General features: G+C 46.8%; 7 protein-coding genes across 7 annotated transcripts; 2 read left to right on the top strand and 5 right to left on the bottom strand.

Annotated features, from left to right (window-relative positions):
- Positions 1-872: 872 nt before the first annotated feature.
- Positions 873-2,635, bottom strand: N7517_008143 (uncharacterized protein; the record flags this gene model as incomplete). Its single annotated transcript, XM_056725873.1, has 3 exons — positions 873-1,495; positions 2,125-2,437; positions 2,486-2,635. The coding sequence occupies 3 exons, from the start codon at positions 2,633-2,635 to the stop codon at positions 873-875; spliced, it is 1,086 nt and encodes a 361-aa protein (XP_056576724.1).
- Positions 2,636-3,351: 716 nt separating this feature from the next.
- On the bottom strand, positions 3,352-5,435 carry N7517_008142 (F-box protein; the record flags this gene model as incomplete). The annotated part of the gene is made up of 6 exons (XM_056725872.1): positions 3,352-3,822; positions 3,900-3,963; positions 4,033-4,367; positions 4,784-4,884; positions 5,234-5,333; positions 5,388-5,435. 6 exons carry the CDS (start codon positions 5,433-5,435, stop codon positions 3,352-3,354), a joined length of 1,119 nt encoding a protein of 372 aa, XP_056576723.1.
- Positions 5,436-7,097: 1,662 nt separating this feature from the next.
- Positions 7,098-10,277, bottom strand: N7517_008141 (patatin-like phospholipase family protein; the record flags this gene model as incomplete). The annotated part of the gene is made up of 4 exons (XM_056725871.1): positions 7,098-8,013; positions 8,174-8,591; positions 8,661-9,194; positions 9,278-10,277. 4 exons carry the CDS (start codon positions 10,275-10,277, stop codon positions 7,098-7,100), a joined length of 2,868 nt encoding a protein of 955 aa, XP_056576722.1.
- Positions 10,278-10,946: 669 nt separating this feature from the next.
- On the top strand, positions 10,947-11,657 carry N7517_008140 (uncharacterized protein; the record flags this gene model as incomplete). The annotated part of the gene is made up of 2 exons (XM_056725870.1): positions 10,947-11,245; positions 11,303-11,657. 2 exons carry the CDS (start codon positions 10,947-10,949, stop codon positions 11,655-11,657), a joined length of 654 nt encoding a protein of 217 aa, XP_056576721.1.
- Positions 11,658-12,829: 1,172 nt separating this feature from the next.
- Positions 12,830-14,242, bottom strand: N7517_008139 (uncharacterized protein; the record flags this gene model as incomplete). Its single annotated transcript, XM_056725869.1, has 1 exon — positions 12,830-14,242. The coding sequence occupies one exon, from the start codon at positions 14,240-14,242 to the stop codon at positions 12,830-12,832; it is 1,413 nt and encodes a 470-aa protein (XP_056576720.1).
- A 737-nt stretch (positions 14,243-14,979) lies between these two features.
- On the bottom strand, positions 14,980-15,438 carry N7517_008138 (uncharacterized protein; the record flags this gene model as incomplete). Its single annotated transcript, XM_056725868.1, has 1 exon — positions 14,980-15,438. The coding sequence occupies one exon, from the start codon at positions 15,436-15,438 to the stop codon at positions 14,980-14,982; it is 459 nt and encodes a 152-aa protein (XP_056576719.1).
- Positions 15,439-16,545: 1,107 nt separating this feature from the next.
- Positions 16,546-17,259, top strand: N7517_008137 (Hly-III-related protein; the record flags this gene model as incomplete). The annotated part of the gene is made up of 1 exon (XM_056725867.1): positions 16,546-17,259. The coding sequence occupies one exon, from the start codon at positions 16,546-16,548 to the stop codon at positions 17,257-17,259; it is 714 nt and encodes a 237-aa protein (XP_056576718.1).
- Positions 17,260-17,440: the final 181 nt, after the last annotated feature.

Here is a 17,440-nt window from a genome sequence, read left to right as displayed (position 1 = left end):
AATACAGAGCGCAACCGAGTCCTTGTTTACTTGTAAACTGGCTTGGGTGGCGTTGCAGGAGTACTAAAATATATCCAAATGACCACCACACCGGTGGTTTGGTTACTTAAACATCCATAACTATTTTATAATGGATCTTCCAGATGCAACCAGGCTCATAGGTCATAATCATCCTCTTTACATGCCTGACTTAATGGCAGAAAAACAACAGCAAAAGAAAAGACATTTCACTCAATGTTTCTGTGTTACGTAGCTCGTAGAATAAACCCGTTCAACTGCCCTAAGTTCCCGCCCCTCTGATGGGTACATTCGAACTCTGCTTCTTTGTTAACCATGCGATCTATGAATAGACTCGCACCGATGATCGCTATGGCACCGGTCACCGCCGTAGTGGTGGCGCCAAGGCCAGTTCCCAATACCCGATCTACCGTAAACGTAGCCGATTCAACAATAATTTCGAGTGCTTTAGCTGGCGAGCTTTAGATGCTCTCTGCTCCGCTTCAACTCATCGCCTAGGGGAAGCCCAACTGTACCAGAGATTTCAATGTCGCAATTCACCGACTCGGTTCTGGCACGGAATATCTCCAACGCGCTGATTTCCCGCAGTCTCCAACACTACATGCCATAAACACACCTCCGTTTAGATATCACCGGTTGTGGGAAACCCAGGAATGCCCACAAATGAAAAAAATAACCACGAAAGTTAGTGAATATCATTCAGTAAACGCGATGCTCATCCACATTTTGTTCTGTTGAGATTATTATCCAAAAATAAGCAACTTTGAATCGCCCCTCCGTCTTCGACAAAACCATAACTAAAAGGATCAAAACAGACCGCGCTATGATAACAGGCTATCCAAGAGCCAGAGCATTCATATGCCCCAATTTCCTACAATATCCTGCACAAAGAATTGTGGATCGAACGATGATACGGGCATAGAAGGGTGGATGCAAGATAGAGGAATCGCGCTCCGCATGCCGGGGCCTGTTGCAGTCTCTATTTGCGGTCGTAAAGACAATTGAAATCGGGTTTCCCCAGCACTTCCCATGTAGCCATTCCGCGAGATGATATCACGTATCTGACCACGCGCTCTGCGTAGGTTCCCCAACATCGATTCAACCCGCGGAAGAAAGAACGGATACTCTTCCACAACCTCTTCGTGTCCCGTGCTGAGCTTGCTGAGCCGGATTTCTATCCAGTGCACCCGTTCAAAAAGAAAGAATGCTGACACGTAGAGGAAAATATCATCGGCACAGGTGTCTGGGGACAACAGATCCGGCCCCGTCCAGCGAAAGGCGCACTCGCTATCATGGTTAGGGTAGAAAATGCACTCGATAGCATGAGGCCTCTCGGCCTCATTTTTTGCATACTGTGATATGCTAATAGGTTGGATTGAACTGAGAGTGCTGCGATTGGCTGCGAGACAAGGTGGTGATGTCGGTATATTCGGCGATTCTCTCCAGATTGACTCAAGGTCTAGATCCAAATCGAAGTCTGAAGGGTTTTGTCAGCGCCAACACTAGTCATCGAAGATATTTCAACCAACCAAGTTGATCAAGTTGCCCCATTCTTTCTGCGCACCACGAGAGATTGCACGACAAAAGGCGGTTTGCGAAGAAATGGTAGGCTTGGAGAGTGAGAAAATCTCTGTGGTTTCATTAGGGATTTATATGTATAGACCAGAATGACTGGCAGGCAAGTCTTTAGCGCAGAGCTTTAGTACTGGGGTGGCAAGGCGTTTGTAAACACAGGAAAAAAACCAAACAAAAACCAGATATTTGGCCATATTCAACAAAAGTCCCTGTGTACCAGTGATTGGTTGTTCTTGATTCACGCAGACGCAGACGGTGATCGATTTGTGTTTTTGCGTTGAAAGTACATTCATTGGTAGTAGGGTATCTATCACCTATGGAACGCCCCACCCATACTCCACCCCGTTGAACTATCCTTTCCGACCCGTTCATTGCCTGCCTTTTCTGTTCAACGCAAGAACCACGAGACCTGTTTATCACTCTGTTGCCTACCAGTACAATACCAGCCATAGCCAGGTCAAGCGTGCCGATCTCATTTCGCTTGAGCGAAAACTCACTGTAACTCATTTATATGACAATAGCGTCTATCACTATTCTGCAATGTTCCGAGAATACCCTGATGTATAGAGTCAAAGGCCTGACGACGATCCCACAGCAGCAGCTCCTGGTTATCACAGCATTCTTGGAGCTTTTCATTCTCCCCCACCAGCCATTCGTTGGAGCCTTGTAGGAAGCGACGTTCCTCTTCCAAGCGTATTTTGCCGGCGGACTTGATCATGTAACACTCCCACAGGCACAAATAGAGGTCCAGGAGGTCAATAGCGGAAGATGCTAAAGCGGGTTTCTTTTGCAGGATTTGGGTCAAATCACTGGTTAGAGAACAGGCCGCACCCATCGAGGTTGTCTGTTTTTTGGTTAGATCCGATCAAATACGGACTCAGTGAAATCTGACCTTTATCTCGCCCGGTAGCATTTGTTTCGAAGAGTTTGTCACTTGTTTGGTGCTGCCTGGCGTCCCAACTGGCTTCTCATATGAATCTGGTGATTCTCGCTTTCTTTTGTTGGCCCGTCCCGCAGGAGAGTGGGAAGCAGGAGTGTCCATTGGGTTGGAGGGATTCAAAGCTCCTCTAGATTCAGATAGAAGAGGACAGAGAGTTTAAGATAGTCAATCTAAGTCGAGGAAATAGTTTTTTTATATATTATATGCCAATCTACCGCATCACGCTAAATTGGTTTTTTTTTAGGGAGAGCCATTGGCCATCGCAAAAAAAGCCGTCTTTAACCATGCGACTAGAATCACTATAAACAAACCCGCATTGAACTGTTCTAATTTTGCACTAGACTCAAGTGAAGGATGTATTACTGAGGGCAAAGCTGTTTGAACTGCCGGTTACACCTGGCCGTGCTCATCTAACTGAGGGCCGGCAAGAAACTGCGGGCGCGCGCAGGCACCGGTAAACATTTCGCTGGACCGGCTTAATTGTACGGGTTAGAGACAAAGCCGTGAAGAATGTATAAGTGAATGGAAAAAAAGGTCGACCTGGTAACTGCGAAATTACCAATCAAAAATCATCTCTGTTGGATTTGCTTGGGAAATTGTCTAGATGCACCTAATATGTTTATGCGTGGTTTGGCTGACGGCAGGCTAGACAATCACGGTCCGACTTCAAAGATATGAATTCTAGATATCAAAGCTAGTAAGAGATAATAATGATATTTGGCTGAGCTATTTACCCAAGTTCGGTACTTGAAATATTTGCGGCACGAGGCAGTCTGCCGCGAAGAACAGCGAAAAGACCCAAGAACGGACAAACAGGCCTACGGCTCATACGGTGACTCCATCAATCCGCCTCCTGGACATGCGGACAGAAACCGAGCTCCGTCCACCGAAACACCATCCCAAATCGAAGGATCAGCCATATCTGCCGGACGGAAAGGTGGCCGCGTCGTATCGTCGCACGTGAGGCCGGCGAGTCCCTTGCCGTCACTATCCCATGCAGGATAGGCGCGACGCATCAAAAACTGCTGCCCCCTATACCGATCACCGTGGGAGAAGTCGCCGAACGCAAGGACCTGTAGAGCCGGCAGTCCACCGGGGCCAAATGCCCATTCGGCAAATGACACAAAATCCTCGGCCTCTGCTATTGCTGCGGACGACTCGAGCACTGCCTCCTGAAAATCCATACACTCGAGGGGCGACCTATCGTAGTACGCGTTGAGAATACGATCGTAGTCATTATTATCACTAGAGATATCCTCGTCCATAAGACCCCTGCGCGAACGAGGGTCCTATGAATACGGTTTGCGTGTCTCATGGAGGAAGGTGATAATCTCTCGTTGAATATCTCGATGGATTCGCTCGGGACCGCTAAACCGCAAATGTAAAAGCCGAAGCTGGGAATGCTTTGCCGTGGGTCGAAGGCACCGCCGCTGTCTTGATTAGTATGCACACGTTCGCTAGGCTGACAAAGACTTATAGCGGCAGATGGTCTTACACACAGTGCCAAAGCAGTCACCTGGCCTAGGTCCACAATGGTTGACAAATTTGCAATCCACACGGGCGACACATCCCGATCGTCCTCAAACAAGCCATCCTCGCCGATGGGGGCGAGTTGGCGCTCATAGTAGACAAGGCTTTTCAACGTGGTTTGGTGGTGTTTTATGGCGTCCTGGATGCGGGACTCCGACGTCGGAAAATTGGACAACCGCAGATGCAGATACTGCAGCCCACGAAACGAACGTAGGAACCGCACAACCGCAGATAGGCTACGCCCGTCGCCCGGTTCGTGCAGCAGGAGATCCAAAGAAGTTTTAAAATGCTCCAGTTGCAGTGGCTTTTATGACCGCGACAGCAACTACAAGAGACGTAGCTAATTCGGGCAGTCCCGGAGGGTAAGCGCTCGCAGGGAACAAAATATCGAACTATTCTCTGATAAGAGATTTAGGGGAAGGGTCACCCTTGACAGTGCTATAGAGGACAAGGTCGGAACAGCTATCGGCTTCTCGACTCTTATATCCCCGACCCCGAGTTCCGGCCCTTATAGTCTAAGACTCTCCCAGCACAGAGCACGGGCGGAAGCGGAATAAACAAAGCCGATAGATAGGTGATCGAGATAGCTCCAATTATAACGGATGCACTATCGCAGCAAATCAACCTCGCTCTAATGCTGGATTCCTTCCCACTCGAAGGCCGTTAGACTCGATAGTTCGGATAGCCCTTCCAGACGGTGCCATATCTAAGGACAGGTACCATCGGTGACGAGTGAGAGACGGGCGAGGCGCTGTTGATATCGGCTGAGATAGCCTCCCTGATCGAGAACTCCCATCGGGACACATATCCCAAGCCGCCATCTATTGCTAGTCAGTCACACATCCGGAGAATGGGCACTAGCGCATACGGACTCGAAAGTGCTCAGGCTATTCGGCTTCAAGTGGGTGAATATCAACTGCAATTGATCCTTCACGTCGTCCAAAAACTGCTGATGTGCCGTCGCCTCGTCCGAAGCTCCTAATATGGTCGGAGACTCCGGCAGCCCCGCCGCGCGAAAGATGTTGTAATATGCACATCGATTAAACCGGACGAGATGGAATGGAGCCTGGATTTGCAGGTTCTTCACGTGCTAAAGATAGCCCACGGACCGGGATTAACCGAGGTGGAGAAAGAAGGAGTCGACATCCAAAACGTTCAGCGCCCACTCACTTGCTGCGTGGAATGCAATGGTACGGTAGATATGAGGAACCAAAACTGAATATAATCTCGACGAGACTCGGCTGAGAGCGCGTAGGTGGGCGGGTGGCAGCTGGCAGGCGGTCAGAGGACGTGAATCAAACAAACCAAACACGCCAGGACTTACCCAGTCCGCGATCAGCATCAGAATCTCACACGGTAACGTCTCCAGCATTGTACTAGGAGAGGTGACATCTGTTCACTGCATCAATGCATTCTGGACAATGAGCGACTTAAGAAGCAGGGGTTTGCCGAGACTTGGAGCGCCTAGTCAAATCAAACCCAGACACTTAAACAAAGAAAATATATTTCGTTGGTATCCGCGGAAGACATATCGCACATCGTGCTAGAAGACAAGCTAGCCCATCCGGTCCTTAATAACCAGGCTCAGTGCCTTATTTAGTAACCTCTCTTGACCACAAGGCACAATCTGTTGTAAAGCGCATCTCATGATATGTTTCGTTCCTAGCTTGGTGGGATGTTCGGCATGAGCGGCATCAAGACGCAGTGACCACAAGGTAGCCATGGTCCCCTCACCGGTATTGTAGTATGTGGAATAAGACGATAAATTGGGGACAACCGTTGTCAAATTCAAAATTATAAAAACGTTCAACCAAACAACCTTTGGCCTGAACAGGCCAAACAAACAGGGCCCCACGGTTCATGTGGGGCAACAGGTAAGTGTGCATGCACAGCCAACGTCGCGGTCAAAACGGTTACAGTTGTTAAGGAGCGCTGTTCAACTGTAAAACATAAAAACGATATTTGACTTCGAGTTACTTTACCAGAAGCTGTTGAGAATCCAGGTTAATTCTTAGTATTTAACATGGAATTTTCAACGCTAACCCTAATTCGGCATGCTTTATGTATTACGAATCACCATGTCTTTCTCGCATGCCAAGAACTTCGAAGTCCCGCGGAATCGAGATTAGCGCTGTCGATGCAGTTTGCCGTCTACACCACCAATTCCTGTATACAACCGCGCCAGTTTGTTGTAGCACAGGAAGTCATTTCAATTCAGGCTGCATTCAGTCAATAGAATACGGGAGAATCCAGCACTCAGTGCTATCACCGCTTATTCAGCTCCTTTTTGATTCTACCACTCTGTTTCTATTACAAATTAATCAGTCGAGAGATTCCAGGGGGGAGAAGGAGAAGCCTATAATTATGGGGTTCTTTCTATGTATGAAGAGATTAGACAGTTTTACAATCCAGTATTCGAGTTACGGAAACATAGACTGTCTGCCTCCAGACATGGAGGATGTTCAGTTCCGTAGTTCAAACCAAACGGTAGTATCGAAGACCTGCAGTGGGGTGTTCACGGTTTATTTCGATGCATACCTTCCCGGTGGAGAGCGACTGGGTTCGTTTCCGAAGCTTCATATACATTAACCGCACAGTTTCAAACTTCTCTCGCCGACAAGAGATGCGATCACCCAGATTTGGCAGCGATCAAGATCTGGACGGCCGACTCCCAGATTCCGGTCTTTTCAGTCTACGTTCCGCTCGTACCGATGTACACGCCTGATGAAGCATTGGCGGGGACGACATTATCGGCCTAACTACCCCTGTCCAGTTACTTTTGAACATTATCGAAATCAAGACGAGAAATAATTCTTTCTTTCTTGGATACAGGTGGAAGATCGAATATTTTTTTAATGCATGGCTTTCAGCTTCCCCTCTTGGATTCACAAGCAACGCACCTCATTAATAGGTCAAAAGAGCCGCACCGATAGTACACAACAATAATCAACATTGACATAGCCTTAGGATTTTCTAATCACATGAACATCTTGAACCAGCCAGTGCACAGCGAGGGGATAGAATGGATAGAAATTCATAGTCGCCGCTTCTTATGCTCCAAGGCAGGTTCTATGAATTGAACGTGGCGTTTGACCTGTGGGGGGCAGTAGCAATTCCTTTTTGGAGGCCAGGCAGCAACTAAATGGTCGGCACGACCAAAATGGGAATTTGCTTGTTGATCTTCGAGAAGCTCCTGCGCCGATTTTGGAAAGCCGCCAATTACTTGAAAGAACGAAGAGCCGGCAATCCCGATTGATGTCATTTCTTCGAGACTATTGACAGAAAAACTCACTTTTTTGCGATAGTATCCACATACATGGCAACCGTCATCTTCACCGACGTCCCCGAGATGATGGCTGCGGGCTGTTTGGAACCTTGCCTCCGGAAATTCGACCATGACCTGCTTCACCAGATCCCTGGCATATGATCGGGAACACAAGATCGACCCTTGACAGAAGTATACCCCTTGTCTTTTGATTGGCAGCTCATCCAGTTCAAAGAAGAAAAAGGCAGATGCTAGGATAGCTCTCACTAGCTCATCCGGAGCGGCAAAATGCATTTCGGACATCTCCGCTAGTCTGCTCACATCGTCCAACCGAGGAAGCGGTTGAGATAGCTCGTGGTTGAGCCGAAAAACTTTTGATCTTTTGTCATCCGACACGAAATTGAGTGCCTCACGAAATCCTTGTTCACCATCCATGGCTGGGGAAGACATTGTTGCTCGAATCATGCGAGGGATAGCACTATCCCGCAATAAACTCCGGCCAGTATGAACTGGCTCAGCCGTAGAGGAAAATGACCCTGTTCCCACTGATAAGAGTAGATCATGCGTTTTGGCTGAGGGCCAGATGACCGCTAGCTCGTTGAGTGCAATTGCCAAAGGATTGTTGGCACGAACTCCACCATCCTGCAAGAACCCAAACCCTGGAAGAGATTTCGTTCGAAAGACGCTGCTTGATATTAGCCCTCGTTATCTTCAAAAGCCTACCGGGGCACTTACAAGGGAGCGGCGATGCTGCACTCAGCTCTGTGAATAATGATCGTCAGCAAGTCTCACGCGTTGATACAAATGGCAATACTTTGGACTGATGATAATTCAACGCTACTCACACGTCCCGTAAGAGAGGATTCTCATCCTCCGTCCGAGGAGTTAAGAATTGATATGCCGCATTAAAATTGCGCTGACCCATCCCACGATAGTTTGCCAAGACGCACGCTTTCCCGTCAGAAGTACGGCTTGTGATAATGGCCACTCGACAACCGGTGGAGCTCGTCGCCATGACATCAAACATTCGACGTTGGGGGTCGACCACTCTCTGCAGGATACTCGCTAGGTTGTCTGAGTCGTACTGGCAGTCGGCTAAAAGGCCTACCAGGCATTTAACCCATTTAATACATCGAGGTATTGTAGATTTTGGTGCACATTTTGGAGATGATCCAAAAATCATCCGAGCAAAAGCGGGAAATTTAGCGCAACTTTCCTCTGCGGATACTTCGTTGAAGATTATATCCATCGCTGAAAGTGCCCCTGCTCTTAATGTCAGATAATTTCAGCCAAGGAATGCATTTTTGTACAATGACAGAGAAATATACATACCAACACTTGTCCCGATACACAAATCAGATATCTGTGCTATCGACATACCTCCAAGGCGTCTTTCTAGTGCTCGTAGGAGCCCTAGCTGAATGACACCACGAACTCCTCCCCCATCTAGGCTTATCACAATTGGTCGCTTGGTTGGAGGAAGTTGGCGAACTGTGAGTTGGAGTGGTATATCACAGATAGGGCATTCGGATAAATCGATATGGTATTCTGCACAAGTACTTGCAGTTCCAAACAGTACAACGCAAGTGTCACAGATTGCATGTCTGCAAGGTAGCATATGCTCTGGCGGCCGACACATGCAAGAAAAGCAAGTTGTCGTCGACTGCAAGCCTCCCCACTGACGATAGAACCTTACCAGCGACTCCCGACGAATGGCTGCTGAGGTCGTCTTCGGTTCCAGTTGAGCGAAGCTCCCGACAAATTGATCTGAAATGTTTACACAACATGCTTCCGAGTTTTCCTCATCCCAGGCCTCCCGACAATGGTCCCGATAAAGGGCATCGAAAATCATCTGTGGCTGAAAGACTATATTGGTCAGCCCCGTTGGTGAAAGACTTTAGAAAGACTCATGGAGTGGGAGTAATCTTGTAAATATAGAAATTGCTTACGATGCATCCCAGGCGGATAGGCGTCTAGTAGCAGAGCCGAAGCGATAAATTCATAGAGCTCACTCTCATGGCATGCAGAATTTGCAATTTGCTTTTGTAACTCGACAAAGCAATTCACCATTGCTTTATTTCTTATATAAGCCCCTCGTGCCACTAAAAGACAGTCAAGGTTGGTTGGGTTCGGTCCTTTCATTTGAAGTTGAAGAGTTCGGTCCCAGAGCGCATTGAGATGCACGGCTGAGATTGAGAGGCACTTTTCTTTCTGTATTTTTCGTATTTTTTGGATTTCATCAAGAATAAGGCTCCGTAATGGCTCAAAGACAACGGTGGGAGATAATTCTGATCTGTCTCGGAGATCCAGTATTGTGACTTTGTGTCGCCCCATGCATACCTCGGGAGTATCAAAGTCCTCATCCGTGTCATGCATTTTAAGCTGAACGTTCCCTGACAGGATAATTATCACACGCATTAAGTTGGGTATTTTTTGAGTTCCGATGGACAGGGTTCCAAATGGTGCTTCTAGCAGTTGTTGTACATCTTGCATCTCAGAGATGGTATTAACAAAAAGACAAAGAACTTGAGTCCACGGCAAGATCTTTTGTCTAATCACGTCTTGTTGAAGATCTGCTAGAGGCTGAGACTCCCGAAGGGAAATAGAATATCTTCTATGTTTGTCTCCAGACCATCTAATCAAGCAAGTGTCACCCACCCCAGCTTGGCTGAAAGGGTTACTCTCGGCAAAAATGATAGGATGTTCAGTGTGGGCGGTCGTAGTACTGAGATGAAGACGAATGAGTCCAGTAGGTCCCTTGCGTGTGACATTGTTGTGAGGAAACAAAGCTTGAAGGGCCTTGATCCGATTTCCATTGCCAGCAAAGTAGATAAATGAAGGGTATTGCGAGTTGGGATGGCTCATTCCCTGGATAATTTCTTCGAATCGCCCGGTGTCTACCAAGGACCTGCCTGTGACATCTGAGAGCAGGTCTAGCCACGCCGCCATTGTAAATTTAAACACGTCTTGTAAGCGAAACAACGGATATGATGTACTTTTATATCTAAGCCTACTTAGGAAATGGCCTGTCATCAAATATTTGATACTATAGCAGCTATAAACTCTTTGACCCTCACATTTCTCTTCAATTACGTCCAACAATTGATTCCCAATAATTAATATTGAGTGCGAATCTCATATCATTTACATGTGACATTCTGGTTATGTAGATTAGGCCAGCAACATTATTCTTGATGTTCTTTATCCTCTATCGAAGACTCCACTCGATTCGATTGTATTATGATTCGGTGAACTGATAAATTCCAAACTACAAGGACACCTCCAATATTTTGAATTCTTACTCCAGTAATGGGTTGATTGGATCTGGCCCCCACCTTTTTGTGAGAAACCGTAGGCTTAGCAAGGGCCAATATGAAAATGCGGAGCAGTTAATCCACAACAGGAAGATTAAAAAGCCAATATAAATATGTTACATGTCCTCTTTCTCTTTTTAACATATTGCAACTTTTTACGCATCGAATCATATCGAGGGCCATGCAGTTTGAGATACCAGAGGTTGTGAGAAGGCGAACGGGGAATACCCAATCTGAATCCATTGAAAATATACAACGCGCAGATACCTCCGCCAGCCAAAGCCATGATACAAATTACACAATAATGTTGAAAGAAGAAGCGCAAATGAATTGGAAATACAATGTCTTTGTTAGCATAGCAAATTGGGCTTTACTTGCAGGATATCTGGTAATCCAGGGAACATTTACTTCGCTGAAAGAATCAAACCAGGTGGAGGAAGTGCTGAAAAAGAATACTGCTGGACGAGCTGTATTAAGCACTATTCAAAATCCTCCCTTGCTCGTCATTGCCTGCTTATTTCTTGTCGGTGGAGCCGCTGCATTGATCGTGCTTTTCCGAACACTCGAAAGCAATTATTCGTGGCTAGTGAACAAGATCTTCATGTAAGCACAGCCCTAGAGTTATGTCATCATGGATTCTCGCAGTTGACATAATTATAGGCCTGCCGCATTAAATGCAGCCGCTGGGCTTCTCGCCACGCTTGTCAACGTTTACACTTCCCAATCAGGTCACTGGTCTGTAATGGCCATTGTTACAGCCGTGGTGACCAGTCTTCTCTTGTTTGTATTTTCATTATTGCTTGCATATTATAAGTTTATCAAGTTGAGGAGAGTCATACTAGAAGATGAAGAGGAACTTGAAAATCAGGGTCCTGTGCGAGAACCAGTGCTTATGCTCTTTCCGGTGAACACCAATGGAACAGAACAATCCACTGACAGATCGAGTGCCATTAAAGTGAAATCACTTGGTAGCATCGACTGTGGTAAGTCCAAGGAGAAAGAAAACATGTGTTAAGCAAATCTTGTGGGGTGCCTGATGCTGCCTTAGGCAGCAGCCCCACATGGGACAGATCCAGATAGTAGTAGATAGCTAGATAGCTCTCTCTCTTCTCTCTCTCTCTTCTCTCTCTCTCTCTCTTCCTCTCCGTCCCTTTGCTCCCAGGTGAATCTACTGTACTGTTTCTCCATATCTGGATCTCCACTCCGTAGATTCTCCATCAAATCTCTATGTTTATGTATTTGATTGGTTCAATTCAATAGTTTTGCCCTGTGAATTAATTTAAATCCTGCATGTTAATTCCTAAGCGAAGGTATGTCAGGCTTTCATATTTTGCTTAGATCGATGTCTCTCTTGCAACCTAAATCGTTCATTACTATTTGCAATGCAGCACTATTGGGCTAGGTGGTGAAGTTTCCCCCCTGGTGATGCTGGAGGTGTACCAAGCCATGATATTGTCATTGATCACCCTTGCCTGAAACCCAGAACTTGTAGCGTTGTACGAAATGGTAGTCGTCATTATAATAGCCCGGTGGGTTTGAGCACGGCGATACAGTATGTATAGGTATTTATCTTATTTCAGTCAGTGATTTTCCACCCGTCCATCAACTTAAATCATGTATTTTCGTTATCACAGCGATGCAGCTATGGGCTTGTGTTCTTTACTTCGTTCTATGCTTACATATTTTGTTGTTCTATTATTATGGGAGAGCATAATGAAAAGTCATGTCTATATAAGGCGAGCAACATATAACATATTAAACACAAAGATGTTTTGGTCAACAAAAAATGTGCATAGATTATTCAATGTTTGTTGATTCAGCCCCGAAGGATACATATTCATTGTAGATAGCAAATGGAGAGCGCCCGCAGCCCTAGTGAGCAAATTGCTCAAAATCCCTACTATTTAAACCCTATACATATTACTCTCAAATTTTAAACAATTGACTGCTCAAAATGTATACTCTCCTCTCCGCCCCATGCTAGTGTTATCCAATACCAAAGGTTAATATTCATTCTGAGTGCATATATACAAATCCTAAAACGAAAACAATTTAACAAGTCTGCTGAGCGGACCTCTCACATCGCCAGCGATGGAAAAGGAAAATACAATCATGCTGCCATTCTCGTCATATCACGAGATAACTCGATCATTTCGATTGCCGAAACTTTTGATCACTATCTCCACCCTAGAGATCCGCACCAATATCATCTTCTACAATGTAGCCTTGCTTCCTCAGTTCGTCAACATAAACAAAGGCGGCGGCTTCGAATCTTCCAATATACTCATCGTCGAGATTATCGAGATCTGTTTCCTCAAGTTGCCGTTTTTTCAACCATTTCTTATAGAATTTGCTCAATTTTGGTGGCCGACTTTGCCCAGATCCGCTGCTTGTGTTATTATCCAGGTCATTGGTGTTCTGATCTTTGGTGTTCTGATCGTTGGTGATCTGACCATTGGTGTTCTGACCATTGGCGTTCTGACCATTCGTACTGACAAACAGTTCGTTTTCCTCACTGTTCAATTCTTGCTTTATCAGATCTGGATTATAACGCTCGCTGTTGTTTGCCGCCAGTTGCCTCACTTGCCTCCGTCCAACTTGGTCCAGATGGGTAGTAGGACTCCGCGCATCTAGACTACGTTCGAAACTTGGAAATGATTCATTTGTGCGCTCTCGCTTTAGTGTCCAATCCTTTTCCGCTTTGAAGGTATCCAGCGGACAAGGACTAGGTGAACGATCAGGGCTGTCTCTTCCAATTAAGCCTTGCCAGTTATTGTAGCGTAGTTCCTGCTTCTCCCAGACTTCGGTTATCTTTTGTGCTGCCGTAACCTTATCCGTCAAGGTGATGAGATCTGCGTTGGTAATCCAGCAGGTGTTCCTTTTCAACAACCATTGATCGTCCTCATCGATGTCTTGCCACAAGATTTTGACATATGCTACGGGGGCTGTTTTGGATCCCTTTTTCCTTTCTTTGATTGCCACGCCAACAATACCGGCAACGTTGTTCCTGGTGTACCGCCTATGCTTTTCTCCATCTTGTCCTCGGTATGTGATGTGGGAAATTCTAGTCTCGGGATCCGATACTTTTTGCAGGCCTGCAGTGTTGTATCCGTTTGCGGTTTGGACTTGGTATTTTGCCGCTTTGTAGGGCCCGTATCGAACCAGCAATACTAGTGATCGTCCTAGGCGGCTCCAGGCGTCTGGCTCTCCACCTCGATCCTGACCAATTGACAGCGTCTTCAGATCACTCAGGACCTCGCCATATTCCTCGTCGTCAACGTCGACTGGCGCTGGACCACCGGGATTCGTTCCGTTGTTGGCCATTCTCGGATTGGGCGGTTCATGTAGGTCCCTTTCAGGCTCACTGTCTTTCATATCCGTGTCCGCGTCATTTGGTTTCACTGGAGCAGCTTCATTCGGGCCATCCGTGGTTGGATGGCTGTCTTGTGGACTGTATTGGGGCTTTGACTGTGACTGGACCTCCTGGCTTTGATCGGAAGCATGCGTATCTGCTTTTCCGCTGGACTTTGGCTTGACGTACGAGACTTGTTCATTCGCAGCCCTGGCCTTGGCTGGAGAACTTTCAGCTGCCTTTTGCATGTTGTTTTCATTATAATCCTTGGGTGACTGGCTTCTCGTATTGTGATTTTTTGTGACTCCTTTGCTTTCTGGCTTGGAGGAAGACATGGCTCAAACTAGCTGAGAATATTCTCTGGAACAGATACCTTTGAGATGGATGGAAGAGCTTCCCTTATTTATAGTTTCTCCAATGTATGGTAGACTACCTTCTTTATTCTCTTTCCCCTAGAAATCGCTGCCCACCGAAAATGATTGCTTTTACCATTAGCTAACCATTTTTTAATAATCTACTGAGACGTAGACCAGTGTGGCTTCTATCATGTCAATGAAACAAGCAAGGTCAGTAAATTGATGGGCCAATTATGTCACTGATATTTACGGTGGCATAGCACTCAACTGCAGCTGTTGGTAGAAAACAGAGGCTTTTCAACCAGACAGCACAAACATGAATTCAGAAAAGAAACCATACATGCAACAAGACCTAGATTTTGGTTTTATTTTGCTGACTTCTCAAGATTTGACTAGCTTGCAATCTTTTTGGATGTTATTCTATCGTTGCGGATAATGTTCTGTTACTGTTTCAAAAGCCGCCGACGGGCTGCTACTACGATCTACTAGGATTCTATGGGCTTCTAATGTCGTTCATTCTTTCACAATGTTTCACAATAAATGTTGCATACATATCAAAGGAACTATGAGGGCTATTTACAGGTTTGTCGAAGTCCTTATGCAATCGTACTGTACGGCATGGGGTGCCCTCAGATATCGTTCACTGGTAGTATTATGAACCGCATCGACCGGGGGCTATCACAGCCCTCCTGGGTATTGGTCTCAGACGCCTCGGCTGTTTGTGTCGTGTCTGTAAACTTGAAAGCTTTACGCGCCGAATATCTGGGCTCCAACTGACAGAACTCCTCACAGGCCAACTGGGCTTTGCATGCCTGGTCAACCAGATCATGTACTGAGATTCGAAGTTCCTGTGCGACTTGGTAGGCGGCGTAGAACTCGTCATCGGATGAACCAAAAGTGCCAGATTGGTGAAGGCGGAGCAGGTCCTCAGATGCTTCCCTGGCCTTGTCCTGCAGGTGCTTGAAAAGGGCGTAGCAAGCTCGGAAGTATGCGTTTTCTCCTTGCTGCCGGCCGATCTGTCGAACAATATCGGCGATTTCTTCCATAGCGCTTATCTGACTGTTTTGCTGCTGTGGAAAGGCAGTCATTCTTTGTGCGACCGTAATAATGTTATAGTGTGAGCCGTCCCCGCTATATGCTAGAGATACAGGTCATGGACAGCGATAGGCAGTCGAGGAAGAACAAACCAACATGTAATGCCCTCTTGGGGCTGGTTGGAGATTCCGGGTCGCTAGAGCCACCTTCAGTAGTAAATGCTTTCATTCGTGCGATTGAAAATTAATGGCTACAGCGAAAGCTCTCGGTTGCTGGCTCGCTGGGGTAATCAACCCCCTAGATGTTGAGGGTGGCTAAAGCGGCGGCTTTGACCAGCTTCGTATACAAACAAACAACCAATTCATTAACGCCCGGCGGCAGCTTCGTATATGTATTGTCCAATTGAACAAAATGCTTAGACCAGAGTGTATGCATTTTTTGATGAGTTCAATGTGATGGCTCTAACAATGGGTCATTGATAGGTGTGAAATTGATAGGTGGATAAATACTCCCATCCCAGTAGGAAAAAGCTTGAGCCAACCGCCACGTAAATGATGCCAACCCCGAACTAAGGAAGTGAAGCCTTAACCAAGTCCAGGAAGTCAATTATCAAACAAAGTATTTCTAATATTAGCTTGAACCATGTATCTTTCCGAAGCCGGCCTGACCTCCGAGGTGTTGATGAACAACCGCTCCAAATTTGTGGTGGAACCGTTTACCACTTGAATTTAACCACCCTCTCTAAACACCCTCTCTAAACCACCAGCCATGTTGGCCATGTTGCCATCAATGAATCCACCCACTCATTGACCATCAAGGTTGACAGTTGTACGTACTTGGACAGAATTCATGGATTGGATTCTGACAGGGGACACACACCTACAATAGTTCAATTCCACCAAGTGAACGCAACCAGCCGCTTCATCTTCTCCACTCCTGCTTCTCAATTAAATAGCCCGCCTACCCCATGATAATATCTAGAATTAAGATGGTTGGTTTCCTTTCAGCGTCAGCCATCTCGACCTCCTACTGTGTGGTGTGACGGAACACCCGATTGGACCACTTCCAAGAGACCAACCCATCCATCTGCACCGTCTTCCAGGTCCCAGTCCGATCCAGCGGTAACCCCTTCTGCCCAACCGATCAACAACCCAAGTGCAATGGTTGAAGCTAAAGCTCAGACTCTGCACGACTGTGCAATCCTCGCCATAATCAGCATTTTTGGACTTTCTTACTTTTACCTCTTTATGATTCATTTCTTACTCTTCCACTTCCCCTCATCCCCGGGAGGGATTCTTGACTCACTGTCGGTGCTCGCCTATTGTGCAGGTGTCATCCTCTGGTGCTTGTCCAGCCTGGTATATCGTATCCTATACGCATCCCACGGCAGTGATGCGGCAGAGTGGGAAAAGCTGGAGCTTGGAAGCGTTTTGGTCCTGATTTGGACGACTACTATTCCTTCCGTGGTGTTGCTGTTCCGTGCCCAGCCTTCCCTCCAGCTCGGGTACCTAGCGGCCTTCACCGTCGTTGCTGTCGGGACTCTGGTGGACTTCCTGGTCTGGGATCCCAGAATCTGTGCAGCGCGGTACCGTTTCCCGTACAGTTGTGTCTCGTTGGGCTTACTTTCGCTGATACCAACCATCTATACCTTGACCGGGACATTTCAAATCCCCCCACTATTGGCGGTACATTTTGGTCGAGTCGCCATCTGGAATTCTCTTGGGGCTGTCTTTTATCTGCTTCGGCCGTTGGAGAGGATGGGCGTGGTGAATGGTTGGCGGCCCAGTCTGTATTTGATGCACTTGGTCCTGGCCTACAGCGCTGTCACTTATTCGAGGGTTATCCTGCATACGGTGCTTGAGTATGCAGCGTAGACTGTATTCATATCCGGGGAGATGGCACAGACTTCGAAGCAGGACGATACTCGCATACTTGGAGGCCGGGATGAAATGTCTGCTCGTTGATGAAAGGAGGATAGTCTCCGACGCTTCAGACCCTTTCGCGTTCTGTGATTTTCCTCAGCTGCCGCATTCAGTAGAACATCACTTGATAAAC

Source organism: Penicillium concentricum (genome assembly GCF_028827145.1).
Source record: "Penicillium concentricum strain IBT 3081 chromosome Unknown utg000003l_segment0_segment0, whole genome shotgun sequence".
NCBI lineage: Eukaryota > Fungi > Ascomycota > Eurotiomycetes > Eurotiales > Aspergillaceae > Penicillium > Penicillium concentricum.
Note: the sequence above shows the minus strand (reverse complement) of the source record. Positions and strands in the feature narration are given on the sequence as shown.